The 23,469-nt window shown below is 48.3% G+C and overlaps 2 protein-coding genes across 2 annotated transcripts in view; one reads left to right on the plus strand and one right to left on the minus strand.

Annotated features, from left to right (window-relative positions):
- Positions 1-19,732, minus strand: part of Lpin (phosphatidate phosphatase LPIN) — a 125,153-nt gene extending 105,421 nt beyond the window's left edge. Inside the window, exon 1 of the mRNA XM_050181499.3 lies at positions 19,545-19,732. The gene's annotated coding sequence lies outside the window, so the exon portion shown is untranslated. The remainder of the gene's footprint in view (positions 1-19,544) is intronic.
- A 405-nt stretch (positions 19,733-20,137) lies between these two features.
- Positions 20,138-23,454, plus strand: Pabp2 (poly(A) binding protein nuclear 1). The gene has a single exon (XM_050181506.3). The coding sequence runs from the start codon at positions 20,383-20,385 to the stop codon at positions 21,052-21,054; it is 672 nt and encodes a 223-aa protein (XP_050037463.1). The 5' UTR covers positions 20,138-20,382; the 3' UTR covers positions 21,055-23,454.
- Positions 23,455-23,469: the final 15 nt, after the last annotated feature.

A 23,469-nucleotide genomic window follows, 5' to 3' on the forward strand; every position in this document is an offset into this window, starting at 1 on the left:
CTGCACCGAATCGAAAACAGCGCGGGTGACGTCGGACTATAAGACAGTTGAAGGAAGGCCCCACACGCACAACACGCGCCGCTTCCTCGTTCGCCGTTTAACTGCATCCATTTAGGATCACATTACGGTGCCGCCGTCTGCTCGATTGGGCATCTGTATATGTATACACCATGTATATACCGCGTGCTAGCTCACAGACGTTTTGTCTCAGTACCGCGCAAAAATAGCCAAAGCTGCGAGCGGCCTGCGAAAAACAGGTGTTACATCGCAGACGGATACAGACATGCTCCACCGATTGGTCGAGGCGCCCGCATAAGCTTGCACAGCGATGCACGGAGCTATTGCGCGACAGCGTATATGTATAGTCGATAAACGACTCTTTGTTACTTGCGTGTCGGGCACAAGTTTGCCACAGGCCGCATGCAACGGCAGGGATGTCGTGCTCTCGCAATATTATCGCGGGGGGCCCCTGGAGATAGAGGCATATGTGGAAGTCGAGTCGCGTGCCCGCGGAAGTCGCGCACTATAATGTCCGCTGTCCGGACCGACCAATGAAACAGCACTTTGGGTCGCAAAAAAAGCTGTTTCGTGTTACGATGTCCTATTCCTCCACGGTATAACAGTCGAAGCCTGACGCCGGCGTACACGTGCAGACGTAATTACGCATGCTGAACACGTGCGCGGACGGGCAACCGAGCGAACGCGAGCCAGAAGGCAGCGGAGCATGCAAGAGATAGCGGACGCGCACGTTCGAGCACGTCGTCGTTCTGCATGTAATCTTTCACTGGCAGGAGCTTTTACCGCGTCGAAACAATAGAGGCGACGCCGTGTTGGGCTGGCTACGTCTTCCCCTTCGTCCTGGTCAGAACGATCAAACATTCCGGAACGTTATAGTAAAAGAATACAAAAGGTCATTATAGATGCTGAATGGGCGACGAGTTGAGGGAAATTCACGAACACTCTGAATCCTTCTCAGAATGGCTCATCCACCATCCCTTGCGAAACTTCTTTTAAAGACTCCGATGAATTGAGAGCGACTGATGGCACTCATCCGACTTCCGGATGTTTGTCTCATGAGTTTTCTTCTTAGTTTATTTGTTTTGTAAAGGCCTGCGGGTACGTTGTAGGCACTATGGGCTGTTTGGTTGCACCAACCCAACACTTCAGTATACAATTTTGGAGTGAATGAAGTCATTCATTTCAAGCCGTATTTACACGATCAATCACCACGGGCCTAGACAATGCAGCGATGCATCCAATACAAACAGAAGAGTGGTGGTTACCATTCCTTTGGGAATGGCACAAGGACGTGCATACCTTATGAAGTCTCTCTCTCTCTCTCTCTCTCTCACACACACACACACACACACACACACACACACACACACACACATCGAGAGAGAGAGAGAGACATACAGACATGCAGCTGTCACCTTTCTTCTGTCCCGCCTTGGTTAGCGTTACGTTTATTAAGCAGCAAAGTGATTTAATGCGAACGCAATCGTTGGCGAGTGCGTCCTACACAGCGAGTGTCGCATTAACGTTTCCGCGTGACAGTGACACGTACAGTACGGTCCGCTGTTAAAGGGAACACCCAAATGGGCGGCTCTCACTTCGCTAGCGCCCTACACGTCTGCAAAGTGGCTGCGGAATCAACGTCGATCAGTGCACTACAACACAGGCGTGTCGAAATGAGTCGGAGATAACCAACCAAAAGTTATCTGCTGCAAGTCTAGACGACCGCACTCTTGCGAGAGAGGAAAAATCCGGACACGCTCCGCACTCGAGCATTCCCTCTGACGGTGGACCCCTTGGTACAATGCTCAGCGATTGAAACGCGATTGCAACTTCTTTCTTTTCTTTCTTTATTTATTATTACTGTTATTTTGAAAGCGATTGCGCTAGCACCAACCAAACCGAATTAATCTTGCCCTTCTCGGGCGAGTGATAATTGAAATGGAACAGCGCCGAAGAGAACGACAGGTTATATATATATAGTACCTCGTTCCTGCATCCCCCTCAAGGCATGCGCCCGGAGGCGCCAAAATTAATTTCGGTCAGCACTCCCGCGATCACCTTTCACGTATAAGGTCTGCGACCGTATACACCAACAGGGGGGGTACGGTCTATCTATATAAGCAGCAACACACCAGCGCGCGCGCAAACACGTACGCTATATATCTGTATGTACACTGTGGCTTACAAACAGGCGTGCTGCAAGGTGGTATGCAGCAGATAGCGCGGTATCGAGCCTCCCCGCCTCGGTGTATGCGTCGAGTACGTGCCCGCGTCCTATCTTGAGGTGGGTGAGGGGGGGCATCGCCACGCTGGGCGCCCGTTTATCGGCCGCTTTGCGCATCGACGCACTCTTGTACGACTCTGGGCGCGACATAGGCGGAAATTGAAGCACGCGCTTATGCTAAAAGAAGAAACCTCCCGATGCTTATTCACACGACGGCAGGGCGGCCAAGTATAGCTGTGGATGTGTATACACTCCCTGTGTACGTCTCGATACACACGCGGAGGCCCGCCCTTGAGCCGCGCGGAATGGATGACATTGGACGCGCGTTACTGGAAGGCCTCCAAAAATGCGAGCCACGTTTCCTTTTTTTTTTTTTTTTTTCGGCGGCGCTTATCGCTGCAGGTAGGAGGAGGTAGACATATATCCGCCCCAGACTCGAAAAGACAGCTCAGATACGTAATCACTTTCAGGGTCGATTCTCAATTATTACCTAGAGGCACGTTACGAACCCGAATAGAAAAAAAAAAAAAAAAACCACACACACACACACAGTAAGGTGCTGGAAGCATATACAACATCGCTGTATACGTGGATCAAGTAATCCATTCTGCTCAATTTTGCACGGCAAAAAATCGCCGTTCTTTGAGTATACGACAAAGTTGAAGACCTGACATCGTGCGGCGGGGGTTGTCATGCGGATGCACCTGCATCCAGAAATTTTCCCGTCAAGCTCAGCGACGGCTCTCTCTTTCTTTCTTTCTTTCTCTCTCTCTCTCTCTCTCTGGGTAAACAGAACGCTAATCTCGAAGGCCATGCTTTTGATGAACAGCGCGAAAGACGGAATGCCGTGTAAAAGAAGGACACAGACACGGCGCTGAGTCTTTCGCGCTATCTTATTCCAAGTATTTCGTGTACCAACATGCCCAATCATCTATCCTAGCAGTACAGGCTTGATACATTTCTGGCCTAGGTTTAACGCAGCCTTTCTACGCGTGGTGCATGGGGAATGGCGAAAGCGGACAGGCTAGCAGAATGTTTCACGCCGGTGGGCCTATCGTTATCGCGGACAGTGGACCCTTTTGTCACTGCACTCCGGGCCATGGCAGCTATCTACTGCGCGTTCTCGCCCTGCATTGGGAAAGGGGTTTTGTGGCTTCACAATGGAAGATGACTCGCCATAGAATGCTACGCATTGAAACAACATTTAATCCCCCCCCCGCTGCCCCTGACTTCGTCGTCCTGTCAGCTTCACATATCTGCGCGTATATGCGACAGGTACGCCAAATTTAACGACAGCGCATTTTTGCCAGAACAACGCGACTCAATTCATCATGTTGATGAAATGTGCGTGCGCTCGGCAGGGCATACTTTTTGTACAACGTATAGCGTTTCTTAAGGTATATCACTACCTAAGACAGTTGACTTTTAGAAAGTTTTGGGTGTGACACATACACACCGCAAAGAGGCAGGGAGAACCGGCTCGCGCTCCAGTAAAATAATGCCACTGCTTACAACGCATATATATATATATATATATATATATATATATATATATATATATATATATATATATATATATATATATATATATATATATAGGACGTAAATGGAAAGTGCGAAAATCCCATTGGGTCGTCGAAAAATATACAAAATGGGCGATAGGGGGACGATTGCCAGTAAAGAGCACCCACCCAGGGAGCCTCCCGAGTTATGACGCAACAGGACGAATACATTAAACATGGCCCTCCCGAATATGCGCGCACCTACGTCGCTCATCACGAATGCAGTCCGGAACTAGGCATGACCGACATCCAAACATCCGTGGAGAAAACGACGCCGGGCCTTTCGAAAGGGCAGCGAAGCAGCAAACCGAATATTAATTCTCCAAGAGTCGAGGAAGCCTCGATCATATAAGCGTGAGCCTTGAGAACCACCGTTACCCAGACGCACTGCGCTGTGTGTCACCCATACGCCGCTAACATGCATCTACGCGAATACTCCCTTCCCCACCCCCTTTCCCTCTTATACAAATTCGAGGGAGGGGCACGAAAGAAAAACGCTACATGAGTTCGGGGTGAAAAAATCCAATTCGAAATTCAATTCGCGTTAACGTCGCGGTAAACAAAATGAAACGAAGGTCAAAGTTCAATGTATTTCTTTATTTCGAGCCGAGATGCAAGCGCCGTTACGTCAGTCTGACATCGTTAGAGTATAATGCTTCACCGATGAAAAAATTGACTGGGCCCTCGGACATATGCCACCAAAATTCCTGACGTCACGACAGGCGTCATCGTTGAATGACTGGAAATCACTGAGCAGCACATTAACCAACCGACGACGTTATCCCTTGTATCCCAACTGAAACGAATATTCGGCAAAATTAACAATGAATTTGTGGTTTTATGCGCCGAAATCACAATCTGACTATAAAGCACGTCGTATATAGTGGGGGAATGCGGATTAATTTTGACCACCTGGGGTTCTTTAACGTGCACTCAATGAACGGTACGCGGGTGCTTTAGCATTTCGCTCCCATCAAATATTCGACATTTCTTTTCCGACATGGCGTCGGAAGTTTGGTCAACGGCATTAAATGATTACATATACCAGTTTAATCCGGTTTGGACAATACACACCAGAGGATCCCGGTTGTTGGACCCATGTGGATCGTACAGTCCGGTGGTCTCTTCGGATGAAGGCCCACCGTATGCAGGTAAAACGTCCGCGGACATATGGTTAAAGCCAGGGCAGGTCCACAACTATACAAATGGCGAATTCTCGACTAGAATGCGGATCGAGCAGCAGAGACTATTCGATTTGCATTCAGATATTCGCCCACCCGTTCATCTAAAACTGATTTTAGTTATAAGCACAATGATGAAAATATCACTGTAAACCTAAGAACCCGTTCAATTTTAACAACCAAAGCCGAACGCAACCGCAGAGAGACAAACCGGAAGCTTTGGGAGCCGACAAAAAAGAAAGAAATAAGAGTCCAAGAAGGCTAGTTAAGCGCTAGCCATCACTTATTATTAGCGGAGGGCTCCCGATTAATTCTGACCACCAGGGGTTCCTTTCCCGCGGCCAACAAAGCCGGGAATCGAAGCGACGATCCCGCGTGTCCCGTGCCTGCGCTGCGTAATTCCCCGCGTTTTCCCGGGACTGGGTACATCCGATAATGGCTGGCCCCTCATAGGGCAACGTGCGCTTAACAAAGGCACACATAGGCCGCCCTTCCACCGCCTCTCTCTCGCAATTTTTATACATGTTACAGATACGCTGCGTATACAACCGCACTCCGTGACCTATTTTGTTCCTCCCCATATACAAGGCACACACTACGAGTCAAGCGACGGTGCCACAAATGAAGAATTAAAAAAGGCAAAGCAGAAGAAGAAAAGGAAAGAGGGGGAAGGGGAACTTCAAAGGAGTGTGACTCGCCGACAGCCACCGACGGACGAGATAGGAAAGGGTGAAGAAGCCGCGCTAGAAGGCTTCAACGGGGCTGTCGCTAGGGGCTGCGCGCGCTCGGCGTTCTCGTTGAGAGAGCCAAGACAGGCGTCCTTCCGCCACTTTTTTTTGCACAGCCGCGGGGTCAACGGCACCCGCGGTCTCTTCCAAGCGGCAGTGCATGCGCGAGCCCGTCCGTCAACGTCCGGGAACTTAGCGCGCCCGCCCGACAAAGATACGCGCCGCTGAGATAACAACGACGACGGTGTGTGTGCGCACACACGCACACGCAAAATAACATTGGTGGAGTGCAAAACGGTCACCGCACCTGCCACCCCCGTCGTCGTGTTCGATAGTCGCTAGTGACACAGCGTAGCCCCCGTAATTTGCTTTGGGTGGTTGATCCCATTTTTTTTCTTTTTTCGATCAGGGTTGCACCTCAATTCGCAGGCAAACGTGCACCTCAATTCACAGGCAAACGCGTTCTCTCTCTCCCTCTCTTCTGTTTTCCTTTTAATTCCGACCCTCATCCAAATGTCGCCGCGCCGCTTCCGACAATCGAAGAGCTGCGACCTCGTGCTCTACAGAGACAGAAAAAAGAAAAAGAAGGTCGTAGCTGTCGCTCTAAGGTACAACCACGGCGGCTTGTCCAAGTAATCACGCCAACTGGCCTAATGTTAGCTAACAAAATGCTTGCATTTCCGCCGTCCTCTTCGCCTTGGTGCTCGACATTGGACCCTTATGACAAGACATTGGTGGTCGACTCCGCCCACACCTTCAAGGCCGCTTTAAAACTCGTTATGATGGACAAGGTCTTCCTTGACGTTCGCTCGCGTAGAGTGACACTTGACGAGGTGACTGGAAGACAAGGCAAGGAATGTGTAGACAGCGCCTGGGTCTACCAGTATACAAACCCTTTGCCATAGGCAGGCTGCACTGACACCGACACGGACACCACGCCATACATGTAGCACGACGAGCAGCCATACTTCTTTTATTTTGTTTTCCAGCTTGAGCTTGGGAATGCTGTGAACAATGTTCCAGTACGGTGTTCCTGACGTCACAAGCTGCACATTCGCACGCCTTGAATCGCAACGAGCACATAATTTCGCGCGTTATAAGTTATAGAGAGATAGTTTATTTGAAAGAAGGCACTGAGGTCGGCCTGAGCTAACGCGCTCTAGCCTGCTACTCTGCACAGGGGGAGGGGGAACAGGGACATAAAAGTGTGACGAGGGATGACATGACATTGCGCTGCCTCTCGCAGTCCTCGGAAGCACACGCAAATCACAGCGAATAGATAGAATCACTTAGGTGCACTATGCGGGCGAAATTTAAAGCATAATCGAATAGCGTCCCGCACGTAAACTACGCTATATCGCACTATACTAAAACTCGCTTTCTGCAAAGTTAGCTTGCCGAACGGTAACGCTATACCCCGCTGTTACGCTAACATTAAACTGAAACTGTCTAATCTTCTACCCAACTGTCCGAGTCGACGTGAACGCCTCTAGCTGCGGCTAGCGCGTCCGCGTTAAGGCCGTTGCCCTGATGGCGTTGTCGCGACCCGGGCGGTACGAAGATGGGGGAGTTCACGCACCATGGTTGGTTAAGGATCGTAAACCTTGGCCTGACTTTCAGGACGTTTAGAACACACGTTTATATTTACGTTTTGTAGAGGACCCATGCGGATGATGCAGAGAGGAAGTTGAAGTTAAAGCTGTCGATCTCGCTCGATCACGAAGCGTCCGTCTCGCCTTTTACCCCTTCCGTCATCGCAGTCACGTTTCCTTCCCTCAATCCGGCGTCAAGGGATGGGGTGCATGTCACTGGCTCGCACACCATCATAACCGAGATCGGTCTCTCGTCGAACGGCGCGCGGTGTCCGGGCAGCCAACGAAGAAAAACAAGAGAAAAAAGGGGTACTGACAATATGGTTTCTCGATTAAAATGACACAACACAATGTTTAACCTACTGTCACTGTCGCGCATACTTGAATGGCGCGCTTATTCGTGTTCGAGGGATGCCAGCGGTCTGAAACCTCGTAGCTATAGTTGACACACCCTTTCTTCTTTATTATTATTTTTTTTTTTACATCGCGGACATGCAGGTATTTTTGGTTGCGCTGTTCGCCTTTTGTTAATATTACGCCTCGGGGAAGAAAAGAAACACCTGAGTGCCGTGTAGAGTTATACGGGCACTGATTTTCGTTATGAACACTGTTTGCTGCCGCGCTGGCATGACCGTGGCGCGCGCGGAGCGTTCCCGATGCAGACGACGAAGCGGCCACAAGTGGCGCTGTTCGCGAAGCGATGGCCGCGGCTCCTGGCGGATGCACGGTGCCCACCCCCACTGCCGACCGCTGAGGAGGTGTCAGCGGTCTGCGCCAAATAGTTACAGTGCGGCCGGCAGTAAATTTTCTTTCCATCCTCTTTATTCAGATAATGTATCTCCGTTAAATGAACGACCAATTACAATGCTCGCGGACAACTTTCTGTAGCTACGAAGGGAAAGCTACGGGGCGAAGCTTCTGCACATGCCGCGCCAAGTAGTCCGGCAGCGTTTGACAGTGCTTTTGGTTGCTCGGAACAGACGCCGAGTCGACGCAGCTTCCACGCGCGACGGTATCGCGTTTGCCCAGACGCGAAAGGGAAAAGCCGCAAAATAAGTAAACTTTTACGGCAAGTGGCTTGTTTTGTCTTATTTAACTGTCGCTAATAGGGTGTTTATGTCTTCCCTTCCCCAGCCTAAACAGACGTAAGCTAAATTGCGGGACTCTTTTCAGAAGCGCCCTCACTTGTGCGTGCTTTGCCTTTTGCCTCCGTAGCTTTCCCTTCGTAGTCACAGAAAGTTGTCCGCGAGTGCACCTATAGACCTTTTTATCCACGCTGTCGCAGCAGTGCATTCACGACCCCAGAAAACTTCCGGTCATTCACTTCTGACAGTCAAGTTAGCCAAGGAAACGGAATTATATTGCGCATAGTTTACTGCAGGCACATGTTCTTGATGTGTTCAGATATAAAGAAAGTGCGGCATGTGTCGATCTCGTGTATGGGCTTTTTTTTTTTTTGTTGCACTGAACAATAAAGTTCACTAGTAGAACATTCCAACTTCACAGCCAAACTGGTGCCAGCTGGAGGGTTCTGTAAATTTATAGGCTATTGTAACTTCTGGTGTTCCAGAGGGCTTAACCAGAAATCTTTTGGGAAGTCTGAAAGCATGAAGTAACGTAGACTGTTAAGAACAGCCAGCTGCAGTGCAAGTTTGCCATCCAGTTGCTACTGTGGAAGCAACATCTCGGGAGCATCGCCACCAACCTCTAGCCACAGCGTGACTAAATCGACTTTGTGTCGGGGAACAAGACGCGCATCCCCCACTCTCCGTCGCTTCAGCTAGGAAGCGTTCGGTGAAGCAGGCTTTGTGCTGAAACTGCCGCCAACCTCTAGCCTCATCGCCGTTGTGACGGAATGAGTTCGGCGGGCCAACTATTGTTCCCAAACTCTCCAACGCGTACCTGATCTGCTACGAGTGCGCGAGTTGCCGCGGGAACGCCGTTTTGCGCTGCTTCCCACGCACCGGCCAAGACGCAAGACAACGCGCTACCCGGAACGGCTCCGAGTTCTACGGGGCCCCTCTGACGTCGGCTCCGGACCTTCGCACCTGTGTATTTGCGTGTGTGTGTGTAAACCGTGCCGCGGAGAGGCGGCTAGTTTGCGATGACTAAACGAACGTTCGCATCACCTTGTATCGGGAGAGGACCGAGTGTTTAAAAACCGCTGTTGTGCGGCTGCTCAGGAAATTCTCTCTCAAGCAGTCATGTTAGACTGATGTACTTTCTCAGTCATGTTAGACTGATATAAATACTGTAAATAAACCCATATTCCTCGTTCTCGATGAGAAGCAGTCCTTCCCTTCATCAACGTACTCAGCGTGGATAAGTTGGACGTCGGCATGGGCCAGCTACCTTCTAATCCATGCCCGACTCCAACCTTGACAACGGATCACGAGCGATGGGATTGAGCCCCCAATCCTGACAAGACCTCTCCCGCCCGGTCTCCCCAGCCAAGCGGAGGTTGCGTGCCCAACCGCACGGAACAAGATTCCGGTGGGCTTTCGGCGCGTCGGCCGGCGTCACGCGTTGGTGCTGTGCTAGCCACTTCGGGCGTCGGCGTTATGATCTGGCATGTCGGCAGACTACCGGCGTCGAAAGAGCGTCGCCCCTAGCGTCGCATTGCTCTTGACGACGCCAGCAGGCGCCGGAAACGCGTCGGGAACTTGTTCCTTGCGGTTGAAACAATAAAATTGCCTCACACCCAGCTGCTCTCAGGAATGCCTACTGCACATCTTGAGCAGTTGCTCCGCACTGCGTTTATCAATGCGCCACTAGGCCTGTCGCAAGAGGGGCTACTACAAGCTGCCAACATGAGTACCATCCTTGGCTCCATGGCCTGCACCATATAGATCCCCGCTAGATTTCACCGAACAGAACATGCTATATGGATGCTTCAGCCGTTTTAACGCGATAGCGTTAAGGGCCGCGTGTCGCAAAAAACCTGGCGTCGGTGTCCCACGTCGTCCTTGGCTTCGGCAAAATTCTTTCCGAACCACGCATACCCACCCACGCAGCACCTCCGTGTAGCGCAAAGAAATTACTGAACTAATTTAATTTATCAAAATAAAATACGCCAGAAAAATCGCAAAGTACGACTTACACGACCTAAAGAAATCATAGCGTCGGATTGTAATTTGAATATACGAGAAAACATATTTCGGTTACGCGGAAACTCAAACACAAACCCCGTTTTCCAGTGTTTCTACTATTCATAGACCGACCACGGTGTCCGAGATTTGCACGCGCAAATCTCGGAGGCCACGGAGCGGCGCGCCCAGTTCCTTGCAACACCTCCAGATGGCGCTCGCCTCCCCCGCATCGCATCGGAGACGTACAAAAGCACAGTTCGCAATAGGGGATCAGAAAATTTGGGCATGGTAGTTCAAAGTGTTTCTTTTTTTCTTTTTTCATTGTTTAACCTAGGTAGGATATTAGGCAGTATAGCAGCAAGAGCTTGGTGGCGCAACCCACCGCCCCGTTCCAAAGGGGACGCTCATAATATCCATCCATCCATCCATCCATCCATCGCGATTTGGATCCTGTGCGCATCTGTTTTTGCTAAAAGGCACATGCTCTGCAGTATTACACCATTTACATTAGAAAAAGCAGTGCAATACATGGCAAGGAAGCCGGAAAAGCGGGCAGGGAGCGGGGGGCTCTTCAAAGCAGATGAGGGGACGGATGAGAATGGAGAGGGAATCGAGTCAATCGGCACACACTGTGATGCCGAAGCTAGGCTGAAGAAAATGGAGACTTTCCAGGAAGAGCTTGTCAAACAGGTTCAAGAGCTCAAAAATGAGCTAAATAGGGAGCGTGATGCACCGAAGGTAGTGGAAAAAAGACTTGAAGCAGCCGAGGAAAAGTTGAACAGGGTCGCCATTATGAACGAGAATGGTCGTGACAATGGAACGCAGTCCCCCGACGTGACAGGAGGGGGAGTGTCAGCAAAGTACATGCAATGCGTGCAACGTGGTGAAGGGTTAACTGGAAATAGCGGCACCTACCTCGAGGCCGCCACGCGATAAAAGCAGGAGTGCAGTGGTCAATGCCCCTTGTCGAGTCCGATTCATGCGGAAAAGGACAAAGGGAAGCAGGGAGAGGTAGGAGAAAGTGAAATGGTAATTACCACCGGCGACTCAAACCTGGCTAGGTGCTCAGAAGCAATTGTGGAGAGGGTGAAAGGCGATAAAAGAGTGGCGGTAAGAACATTCCCAGGGTGGGCACTGGGTCCTGTCATGGAGCGACCAAAAGCAAAGCCGAGGAAAATGCCCACGTGCGCAACCTTGTCATAGTAGCAGGTGGGCTAAACGACGTCCTAAACAGGAAAGGGGCAGGACTAGCTCAGCGCTTGGAGAAGGGGTTGTAAGACTTGCTCGAGCTATCCCCTCAGGTGCAGATCGTGGTGTGCACGGTGCCGGAGGTGCCTGTACGTGACAGTTACGTATAAAGAGCCGTAGTGAATGCTAATGAGGCAATATGGAAAATGAGCCGAGAGAAAGGCTTCGAGGTTGTCGAAGTAAACAGGGGAGCGATAAGGTGTGGTGGTTTTCGACGAGACGGGATCCACTACAATTACAGGCTTTCACGAGAAGTGGGCTGATGAATGGTCGCGCTGTTGTTTTTTAGGGGGCCCACGGGCGCTCAGGAGGCCAGAGTAGGTAGTAATGAAGAATGTCCCCTAAGGGAGCCTCAGAATAGCATCGCCGTCAATAACAGAAAAAGAAAGAATGCAAGAAAAAAAGTTCGCCATGCCATAGGCTACATAAACATGCAGGGCGGCAGAAGAAAGGAAAAGTGGGCAGAGATTGAAGAGCAGTTAAATAGAGAGCAAATAGGGGTGCATGCGGTTACAGAAACGCGCCTTAGAGACTCGGAAGAGCCGCCAGTGATTGAGGATTATCTTTGGGAAGGGTGCAACAGAACTAAGTCAGAAAGAAAGGGAGGGGGAGTCGGAATGCTCATCCATCAGGGAGCCAAATTGAAAAGAGTAAATTCAAAATGTCAAGAGCATCTTTGGTTATCAGGTACAATCAGTGGGAAAAAAACTTGGCTGGGCGTTACGTATTTTTGGACCGGAAATAACTGCACAGAGAAGAATAATACGTTCTGCATACGTGCTGATATTAAGGGTTTCGGGAATGATGCTGAAATTATCCTATTAGGTGACATGAACGCCCACATACAGGATTTAGATAGCTATACTGACAACATGGGGAAGTCAATGCTAAACCTTTGTGAGCAACATAACCTCGTTATCGTGAATACAGGGCCTATGTGTGAAGGGCAGATCACGTGGGAAGTGGGAAACCGGCAATAAACTATTGATTACTCTGTGATGACTGAAAGAATTCATAAGTTGAGAGAAAGGGCCATTGAAGAGGAAGGGTAGAGCAGCATAGGGAGTGACCATAAACGCATCATATTGAAAATGGGATATGCAGTTGGGAAAGAGAGCAAGGAGTGCAAAATGGCCAGTCCAAATTTGAAAGCTGAACAAATAACAACTATAGTCACTAGAGTTGAGGAAGAATTTAGGCAAATGACTAAGAGTGGGAATACAGTGAGCTTCTACGTGTAATAACGACGTAAATACGGAAAGAGAAACAACATGTTCATTAGAAAGGAAAAAAAAAGAAACCGAAAAGCTGGTGTAACAGGGAGATACGAGAAGCGATCGCCGAATGACAGACATCATCCCGAGAGCACAGGCAGGCAAAGAAGGCGCAGTTACCGCAGGATGAAGGTGCCAGTAAATGGGAAATATACCGGGAGAAAAAGTATCTGGTTCAAACACTGGTGCAAGCCAAGATAAAAGGTGAAAGTGAACGCTGGTTGTCAGAAATACGTGAGAAAAGGAAGGCCGCACCTAGAATATTTTGGAACCACACGAAATTATTAGGCAGGAAGTCAACAACAATGCAACTACACATCCTAGACGAATATCGAAACAAAGTGGAAGGAGAAGCGGCTTTAAATTACATCCCGAAAAGTAACAGCCCAATCTTTCCAAGGCAATGACGAGGTTGTACTTCAAGAAAAAAAGAGCATGAAAGAGACCTAAGTGGAAAAGGAGCTGGTGCTGACAAATTTCAACTGAAAGAAAGCGGAAGAGAAAATTCCTAAGCGCACAGCCACAGGGCCGGACGAGGTTCCCGTTAGGCTTATTAATGATCTAGGACCAAAAAGTAAGGAATCTCTGGTGAAAGCAGTGGAAAAACTTTAAAAGATAGACGAATACCAGACCGTTGGCGACAAAGTAGAATGAATATAATTTATAAAGGTAAGGGGGAGAAACATAGAATTCACTCGTATAGACCGTTGACCATTACATCGGTAATATACAGGCTAGCAATGCAGGCAATCAAATTAAAGCTGCAAGCATTGGCATAGAATTAATGACATTTTCGGAGAGCTTCAGAATGGCTTCATAATAGGTAGGCGTTTGGATGATAACTTATTTGTTCTTACTCAGTGTATTCAAGTATCAAGAATAGAAAGCAGACCATTATATGTGGTCATTACCATTACAGGAGCGTATGACAACGTAGATCGGAACATTTTGTGGGTTATTCTGGAAGGGGAAGGCTTAGGTGGCGATTGTCTACAGCTTTTGAGAGAGATTTACGTAGAAAATACTGTGTGCGTTGAATTGGAAGGGATGAGGAGGGAGGTGATTGTTGATAAAGAGGGCCTGAGGCAGGGGAAGCCCTTTATTCTCACTGTTGTTTATGACGTACATGGTGAGGACGGAGAGGGCGCTAGAAGAAAGTAATACCGGGTTTAATCTCTCATAAAAACAGGCGGGCACAGTGGTAGAGCAGCAGCTTCCAGGTTTATTTCATGCGGACGACATTGTGTGGCTAGCTAACAAGCAAAGCGATTTGCAACGTCTGGCTAATATCTGTGGACAGGAAGGCAACAATTCAGGTTTGAAATTTAGTGTTAGAAAATCAGGTGTTATGGTATTCAATGAAAACAGTGAACAGGCGGTGGTGATACAGGGCCAGGAAGCACCTCGGGTAAAATAATACAAATACTTCGGTATATGGATAAACGAAGACAATAGATATATGGAAACAAATGAAAAATCAATAACTGTAAAGGGGAAGAGAAATGCTGCCATAACGAAGCACAGAGCGCTACTGGGATACAATAGGTACGAGGTGCTCCGGGGTGTGTGGAAAAGTGTAATGGTTCCAGGACTTACTTTTGGAAATGCGGTTGTTTGCTTTAAATCAGGGGTACAATCAGGACTCGATGGGAACCGAAAGTCAGTGGGACGCCTCGCATTGGGCGCTCACGGGAAGACTACAAATGAAGCTGTGCAGGGTGATATGGGCTGGACTAGTTTTGAAGTGAGGGAAGCTCACAGTAAAATTGATTATGAAGAGCGACTGAGGAATATGGAAGAAAGTGAATGGGCTGGGAGAGTTTTGAGGTATCTGCACAGGAAAAACATTGATTCACAGTGGAGGAAAAGTACTAGGAAGCTCACCAGCAAGTATGCGGCCTGTAGCGTGGGCAACACAGCAACAAAGAACGTCAAGCGAAAAGTCAGAGAGGCTGAAATAATCTCATGGGTAGAGGCAACGGAATAGAAACCGGCCGTGAGTAACTTCTTAAGAGGAAACAACGAAATCACGAAAGAAACCATTTATGCTAACTGAAAGGGAAGCTCATTGCTTTTCGAAGCGAAATCGGGATGCCTTAGAACACGCACCTATAGAGCGAGATATAAGATGGAAGAAGAAGCTTGTGCTAGCTGCGGTAAAGCTAGGGAAACGATGGAGCGTGTTTTATTAGAATGTGAAGACATCTGCCCAGTGATCGATTTAGGCACCACTGGCCTTCTTGAAGCCCTTGTGTTCAGCGACAGCAGGGGTAAAGTAAACATGCCCGCAACAGAGATTAGTAAGAGGCGATTGGAGGATTGGTGGAAGAAAAGTAGGGAAACGACAGAAAACGGAGACGTACAAAAGCGAAGTTCGCAAAGGTGGTCAGAAAATTTGGTTGTGGGAGTTAACATCGGTTTTCTTTTTCTTTTTTAACCTAGGTAGGACATTATAGGCAGTATAATAGCAAGAGCTTGGTGGCGCAACCCACCGCCCTGGTCCAAAGGGGACGCTCATAACATCCAACGTCCATTCATCCATCCATCGCGGCCCACGCAAGAGGCCGCGTTTCTACCAGAAAGCTTTCCCGGTAAATATTACGGTTACATAAGCTGCAGTTGCCGGGAAGCGTGAGAAGCAGTCAGGGATCTTTGAATGCTATTACGTTCCACTCCTAAAGGCGAAGCTTAAGCGTCCTCCAAATATTTATGTCACAGGGATAAAAATAAGAAAAAATAATAATAAAGCAATGTATTTTCTAGATGAATGCGGAAACAATTATTTGGAACGCAGCGGTATTCCTCGCTAAACAGGCACGATGAGTGCATATTTTCGCACTGAACGGCTTCAATTCCGCAAATAGAACAAGTGGCCTAAAGTGCTGTAATTATTAATTAGTTAACATTAGTCAACTTACTCATCACGCATTAAACGTTCTGCCGTCGCTATATAACGTTGCTGAATGAAAGTTTTAATATACAACTGCGCTATATATATATATATATATATATATATATATCTTTGTGAGAATTAGTTTTCTCCTCACTGAAATGTTCTGTATGCCATTCCAATAGTTCTGTATGACAGTTCCGCATAATTTGTTACTGAATTTACGTAGATTCCACATACATTCCACACGATTTCCATAAAGACTGCACGGAAAAACAAGGACTTGCAGGGGTGCATATAGGGAACGTTTCAGTAGCGCTACTTTGAAGCAGTTCGAGGTATAGGTCGCATTCAGGGGTCATAAATATCACCGCTGACAATCATATACCATGTAATGTTACGACAAAGTTCCGGTGCCGAGATCGAGAAACATTAGCAAAGAAGAGGAAGGATCGAACTATTGGTTGGCCGAAACATCACCGCTCGAGTCTCGTCAGCTGCTCATACAGCGTCATTGTGTATTCCAGAGCAGTGGATATAGATATGGCGTATATATATTTGAGGATGCTATCTGATTAGGCATGCCGCCAACATCGCTATCAAACTGGCAACGTTCACCCAAGTGCGCGAAAGTGCAAGCGCGTCTCTCGCGAGAGCGATAACGCGATGGCAGCGATATTTTTTCGTCGATTCAATCACGATAAGTATCACAGCACGCGTCGAACTGTAATTCTTGGGACCAGCGCAGATCGCGGAAAAAATTAAAAAAAAAATAAATCGCTAATACCTGTGCCCAACGCCAATTAAGAAATGCTGACCATGTTTTCCCCTGTAAATATTCTTATCGAGTTTACCCGCATTTCTTTTTTCGGACATCCTCTGGAATATTTTAATCTCCTTCTCCCCCGCCCCCCTCTATGCAGAACTATAGCAGCTTTCGAATGAATGAATGAATGAAAGAAACCTTTATTTGAAAACGGATGTCCTCGTGGCCTAAATACATTTTATCCCTTCTCTGAAGCAGCTGCTACGTTGTGCAGACGACGCCGATACCACCTTCGCAGTGCCAGTTCAATAAATAATGCTAGTGAAATGTCACCAATAAAATGATTCCATTATAAGTGAGTGTCCAAAGCCAACTCTTGGTGTTCACATTGCACACTCCACTACCCCCCCCCCCCCCCCCCCCGTCTCAGTGACGGAGCTTCTTTCAAATTCATAGACGTCAATCTCGGGAAAGTCCTGCTTTCGCCGTACTGTGGGCAATTGTGGAACTGTGTGCTGTGATCGTGCACTGTGGAACGCCACCTACCGAGAAAATTTGGTTTTTTTTTTTTTCTTCCTCGAAGCAAAAGTTACGTCAAAGAAGTTACAAATTTACCGCTGACAGTGCCTGGCACCGATATCCGTACGGGAGGGTGAGCTTAAGCGAAAATTTTCCATAAAGCCTTCCGCTATCCTCCGTGTCCAAGGTCGAACGCAATCGAAGGTCGCCTGCCCTGCTAGCGAACAGCATAGAGGAATCTCGCGCAGACTCTCTAGCTGAGCCGTCAGTTATCTAACCCGTTATCTAGGTTCACAATACCAAGACAATTCAGTAACATAAAGTAAAATGCAAACAAGCACTGAGGTTTTTCACCGACACGAAACCGTGAATCACGTACCGCTATCGGAAAAAAGCAGAAAAATATACGGCGCGTTTCTGAAAAAAAAAAAAAAAAGAGAAATCTGCGAGCTACGTCCCACACCATTCGGTGCCCCTGTTTCTGGTAAGTTTCGTTCACCTAGTAAAGACAACAACAGAAAACTTAGCAGGACCGTGAGGAAGCTGCCGCGGAGGGAGTCAGTCACGAACTTGAACGAAGATTTAAAAAAAGAAAAAGAAAAAAAATTGGATCACGCGCAGAAGCCAAGACGGCACGAGGAAAACAGCACAGTAAGCAAATACGCTTCCCTCTGCATCAAACTACAGTGAGCCGAGTTTCTATACAAACTAAAACAACTAAAACTAAAAAAAAGGAAAAAATAAAAAGTGCCTTACTGCTGATTTAACGAAGTTTTCATTGAAGAGATTCAGCAAGGTTGCTTTTTGGGTCCCCATCATTCCAAAAAAAAAAGGGGGGGGAGGAGGGGACACTTGTCATTGTTTGTGCCAAACAACAGAAATCGTTCTTTCCAACTCCCCCCCCCCCCTTTTTTTTTTTCGTCTGCCCGTAGTACATCACGTCTCTCTAGCATCCCGCTCTTCTGATGGCAAGGTACACAGCGACAGTGGTCCATAATGTTTTTTTTTTTCTTTTTTAAAGGTACGAATTGTTACGACGAACAATGCGGACAAAAAGAAATGCGAGCGTATTGCGACATTTGAGTGATAACAGCGTAAAATTCTCCTTTCGCATGGTTGTTACAGTATGAATGCATGCACTGCATACATGGACTATTAACTGTACAGTTAATAGTTGCAGACAAATTTACAGCCAGCTAGAATAACAATAGTCACCTACTTATGTTTGTGTGCCGAGTTCCCTTCATGTACTACGTTTTGTCTATATCCTACAAATTATACTAGTTTCCTGCAAGTGCTATCGCTGTTTTGTGCATTCCACAACATCGACTTAGCGAAGTCAGGCGGCGCAATCTCCTGCCGTGTATCATGGTTTAGTAATCACGCTTACGCGCTGAAATAAATTGATTCCAACTGACGCGGTTACCTCACAACGGCGCGCAGGGCACGCGCAATCGAATCCTTTCGATGGAGCTGCCTAATGGCTAGTTTGCTTAACTACGATGGCTCGCCATTGGCTATTTCAACGGTGATTATCTCCTTGGTGCTTAACGAGCGAAGGTAGGAGGAAAGGAAACATGCAACGACTTTCACCGATGGGAAGATTGCCAAACGATCAGGGAAGCGCTGCGCATAACAGACTGCAAATTTCAGTTACAGCTAGATCTCCCTTCAAGGTTGCTAGCTCACGGTATTTTTTCAGTAGACCTTACGATAGTTAACGTGCACTGTGTGATAAAGCGAGTGAAACTCTTAACGACAACTCTTCAATCAATGTGGCACAGTTGAGTGTTTTCGATCGCCCCGAGGAGGAGTGGGCGCTTTTCGAAGAGGGGAAAAAGAAAGAAAAGGAAAAAAATGACAACGACCCGCGCCTGTTCAATCCCGTCGTAGAAATCTGCAGTATGCAAATAGGCGAACCATGAGGAAGCGCTGAATGGTACAAGTTATTGCTTTGGTGCGCATGTGTCAAGACGTCAACAAATCTAAGGTATACTGTAAAAACAAGAACGAAAAAAGCAGGCAGAAGGGCAAAGCGCCAATTCATTTTCCGTCTCCCCCCACCTCATAATGTGGCGGAGCTTTCAATCACAGGTTTCAGGGGGTGCAAAATTGGTGGTTGTGTTTACATCATCACACGAAACGACGCGAAGTTGCGTCAACAGTGCCCACTCGGCTTCGCATTTCGACAACCCAACGATGAGAAACGAAACAACACTACATCGATGGATCCTCGTACCGCGCGGTGCGGGTTGGACCGTCTAGCGCAATTAAATGCTTAAAGACGTAGTACACACTACTGTGTACCGCCTGATGTCGCAGGCGACAGAAGCAGGATACACTAAAGGACATCCTGAGACGAAACCTAACGTGACATTTACATCAGAGCACGCACTCCTACGAGTCGTGTCAGCTGTTGTATCTACGCTAGAAGAAAGCGTACAGCTCCTCACCCTTTGTTCAGCGTCGAGTTGTTACGAGCCGATGCTCCATGAAGCCTCCTTCGAACGTAACGCCGACGAGCGGTTCCAGGAACGAGGGACGCGTCGCGTCGAAGTCATACGCGAAACAATGCAGCAGTGCACGGCATCCACATCCAAAATCCTGATCACACCGGTGGAGCGAAGGAATAGTGCACGCTTCCGAGACCGGCAAACAGAATGTAAAACCGTAACCGCTTGCTGTTTGTGGCGCTGCAATCGGCAAATATGGTAGGCAGCGCCAACAGCCTTGCCAAAAGAAGTTTAAGAAATTTTAAATTAATCATTGTCTGAAGAAACAAATTATATAGCTATAAGTTGCTAGAGTAATTTCGCGTGATTTTATAACGATACTGGTCACTGCGCTTCCCTGGAGAACTCCGTGAAAACAAGCAAATGTCAAATGCAAAGTTCTCAGAAAAAAAGAGAGTAACCTAAAAGACGTGCGAAACTCTCGCATATGATTCGTGGGCTATCTATTTGTTTCTCGTTATCTCGCTTAGATTGTTTGATAAAAATGAAGAAAAAGTTCAGACGCTTGGCCAGCCGCATCGTCATCAGTACCAACTTTTCCGCCATCAACAAGACAAAGGTTGCTTACGCGGTTTGTGTTGTATTTGGAGTGTTTTCGTGGACGCGTCTAGGAAAAAAAAAATCGCGTTTCATGTGAGCCCCGCCGGTAGTGAACGCGTCCCGCCTGTGCGACACCAGCGAACGAAGAAGCATCCGCCTGCATATCCGCAGTCGCGTGAACCGGCGGCGTTCTTTTTTTTTTGAGCCGGAAGAAAAACCCAGCGACATTCGCGCAAGCATGGCGGACAATCCCGTCGAGAACGGCGACGCCGAGGCGCAGGAGAACGGCGATCACCAGCACGATTCCACCGGCGGCGAGCTGCTCGACGAAAGTTTGGGCGACGAGCACAGCCTGGACGACCCCGAGCTCGAGGCGATCAAGGCCCGCGTGCGCGAAATGGAGGAAGAGGCCGAGAAACTGAAGCAAATGCAAAGCGAGGTCGAGAAACAGATGAGCATCAGCCCGCCCGGCGGCTCGCTAGGCCTAACGCTCGAAGAGAAGATCGAGGTTGACGCGCGCTCCATCTACGTCGGCAACGTCGACTACGGCGCGACGGCCGAGGAACTGGAGCAGCACTTCCACGGCTGCGGCTCCATCAACCGGGTGACCATCCTGTGCGACAAGTTCTCGGGACACCCGAAGGGATTCGCCTACATCGAGTTCACGGACAAGGACTCGATACAGACGGCCATGGCCCTCGACGAATCGCTGTTCCGCGGCCGCCAGATCAAGGTGATGACCAAGCGCACCAACCGACCGGGAATCAGCTCGACGAACAGGCCGCCGCGCGGTCGTTTCCGGAGGCCTGGACGCGGCATGTACTACGGAGGCGGCGGCGGCGGCGGTGGTTACCGCTTTCCCCGGCGCGCCTACCGACCGCGCAGGGCGTCGTGGTTCTATCCGTACTAGAAAAAGAAAAGGGGCCGCGCTTTTTGCATGTTCCGATCCCGTTTCTTTCTATTCTGCTTTGTTTCCCTCTTGCCCTTTCCCCTTCGCCTTCATTCTCTCCGTTGGTCAACTCCCCCACCCCCTATTTCTGCCAAACGTACAGCCCCAAACACACTTGTCTCCCTAGCGCCCGAAATCTAGCACACCTGTGTGCAGTTGCGAAATGTGCAAGCGGGCTCGATCGAGGTTTGCATTCTACTTGCAAAGTAGCGAAGCGCCGCCGTCACGATTGGCGCATAAAATACCTTGCGTCTCACCGGCCTCGCTTAGTAGAGATCTTTGGGATTACCAGGTGGCTGGCAGTACCGCCGCTACCGTACCTTGCGTGCGCAAGCCATGCTTGTACCCCGATCTAAAACACACTTGACTGTGCAACAGCAGGTGCACCTGAATGTCTTGTTGCCAGCAGTGTTGCAGCACCACATGTCTAAATTCGTGACTGTAGGCGTTCAGGAAGAACCAGTTAAAGGAGTTGTCATGGCAGGAAAGTTCTGAGTTGCCCAACGTAGAATGCTCAAGAGTAACCCCTGTATTCAGAAATGCAACTTAAGTTGAAGCCCGTGCTTGACTTGATCCAAGTGACGCCTATCGTGAACGCGCCGAAAGAAACGCAGTGAGCGTCTTTGGGCACGTTAACGGCAGGCGTCATCTAAATCAAATCAAGCATGGGCTTCGACTTAAGTTGCATTTCTGAATACAGGGGTGAGTCATTTTGGTTAGACGGCACTTAAACCTTTTCCACTTAGTACTAGATTCATTAGGGGGATGTCACGAGGCAGCAATAATTAGTAAAATGTGGGGGCACGTTGTTGGCGTTTGCACGAGGCAAGTGTGTGTGGAGCCGTACGGGATGTCCCATGTGCTGGTCGTACCAGTGTCCCATAAAGACCGATACTGATCGGAGGAGTTGGTCAGATGCACCATTTCGTATGTGCATTCATCCACTGTGCTCACGCACGCTTCTTCAGAGCGGGCACAGTTCCTTCAGCTTGAGGGAGCAGCTTACAGGGATTGTTAGGCATGCGTACATGCAACAGAATCGTTCCTTCAAGACAGCTGTTGTGAAGAGGTTTCCCAGCTAAGCAGCCACTAACTAGGGTATGGTTGCCTTCCTTCGGGTGTATGCAGGATCATTGCATCACTGTGTAGTGACCATGTGAAACTTTTTTCATTTCTTTCTTCTTCTTTTAATGCATTTCTTCGTTGCTGGGAGAGGACTGTCAATCATAGTGCATGGACACGTCTGAACATTGTTTTTGAAGTCTGCAGGGGGGTAGTGCTCCCAGGTAGTTCGGCCATGGTACAACACCCATCTCGTCCGTTTCCTTTTCGGAGAGGTGTAACTGCTGCATGAGTTCATAGTCACTGGCCAGACTTGGTTCAGAGTTGTAACTCGCTTTGGGTGGGGTATGTGACTCATTGTTCGTTGCGGCGTGCTGTGCGTTGTTTTGTTGTTTTTGTTCTCTCTCCCTCTTTTTGCCTTTTTGCTTTGGGTGTCATCTTTGCACACATCTTTCTTTCCTCCGACTACTACTACTTCTTGCTCTGCGTTTGGTTTGTGTTATTAACGTGCAAACGTCCCTGGCTCGGCGCACTCGGAACTGAGGACAGAAGCTGAAAGAGAAACTTTTTTTCTTGTTGTGTTCACATTGCTTGTAAAGTCATTCCCACAACACTGCAAAAAAAACAACAAAGCATCATCACAGCATATTGTGGGGTTGGTGGGGAAAGAACGAGTAGGTAGCAAGAGGCTGTTGCCAGTGCATGAAGCGAACCTAGGGCTGTGACTAGTGCCTGTTCTCTGCAGGCTTTGTTGATTAAGATGGAGTAGTGAAAAGTCTAAAAATTAGAAGTGGCCTGCCTAGTCACGTGGTCAAATGGGAACGTTACATGCGGTGGCGACGGCAAACATTTCTCATCAACATTTGCGGGTGGAGAGCAGTGCAGAGTCTGTCGCTCGTTTTATTCTTGGTTGATGTTGAGAAAAAAAATGGCCTTGGCATCTATTCCTGCTGTCATTTTCTATGTGTGTTTTTCTGTTCTCCTGGGATAGATCAAGGTGCTCTTCTTTTTTCTTAATTTTTGCTCTTTTTTTTTGTATATGCGTCTGCTACAGTGAGGCGCGCATCTATTTCATCTGTTCTTTCATTGTTAGTGCGGCGTCGGACTGTGAAAACATGTTCAATTGCTGAAACGGCAGTACGAAGGAAGTTATTCGCCGACAGACAATGCAAAGGAGAAAAAAAATCTACCTTGAATATCGACAGAAAATCGCCCAAAAGAAAATGAAGGGGCTTTCGACCCACAATACAAAAATTTCATCTTTCAAGAATAAAAAAAAAAAATTATCTATACATCGTACTGACCTGTGCTGTG

This window comes from Dermacentor andersoni, chromosome 7 (assembly GCF_023375885.2).
Source record: "Dermacentor andersoni chromosome 7, qqDerAnde1_hic_scaffold, whole genome shotgun sequence".
In the NCBI taxonomy this organism is placed as follows: Eukaryota; Metazoa; Arthropoda; class Arachnida; order Ixodida; family Ixodidae; genus Dermacentor; species Dermacentor andersoni.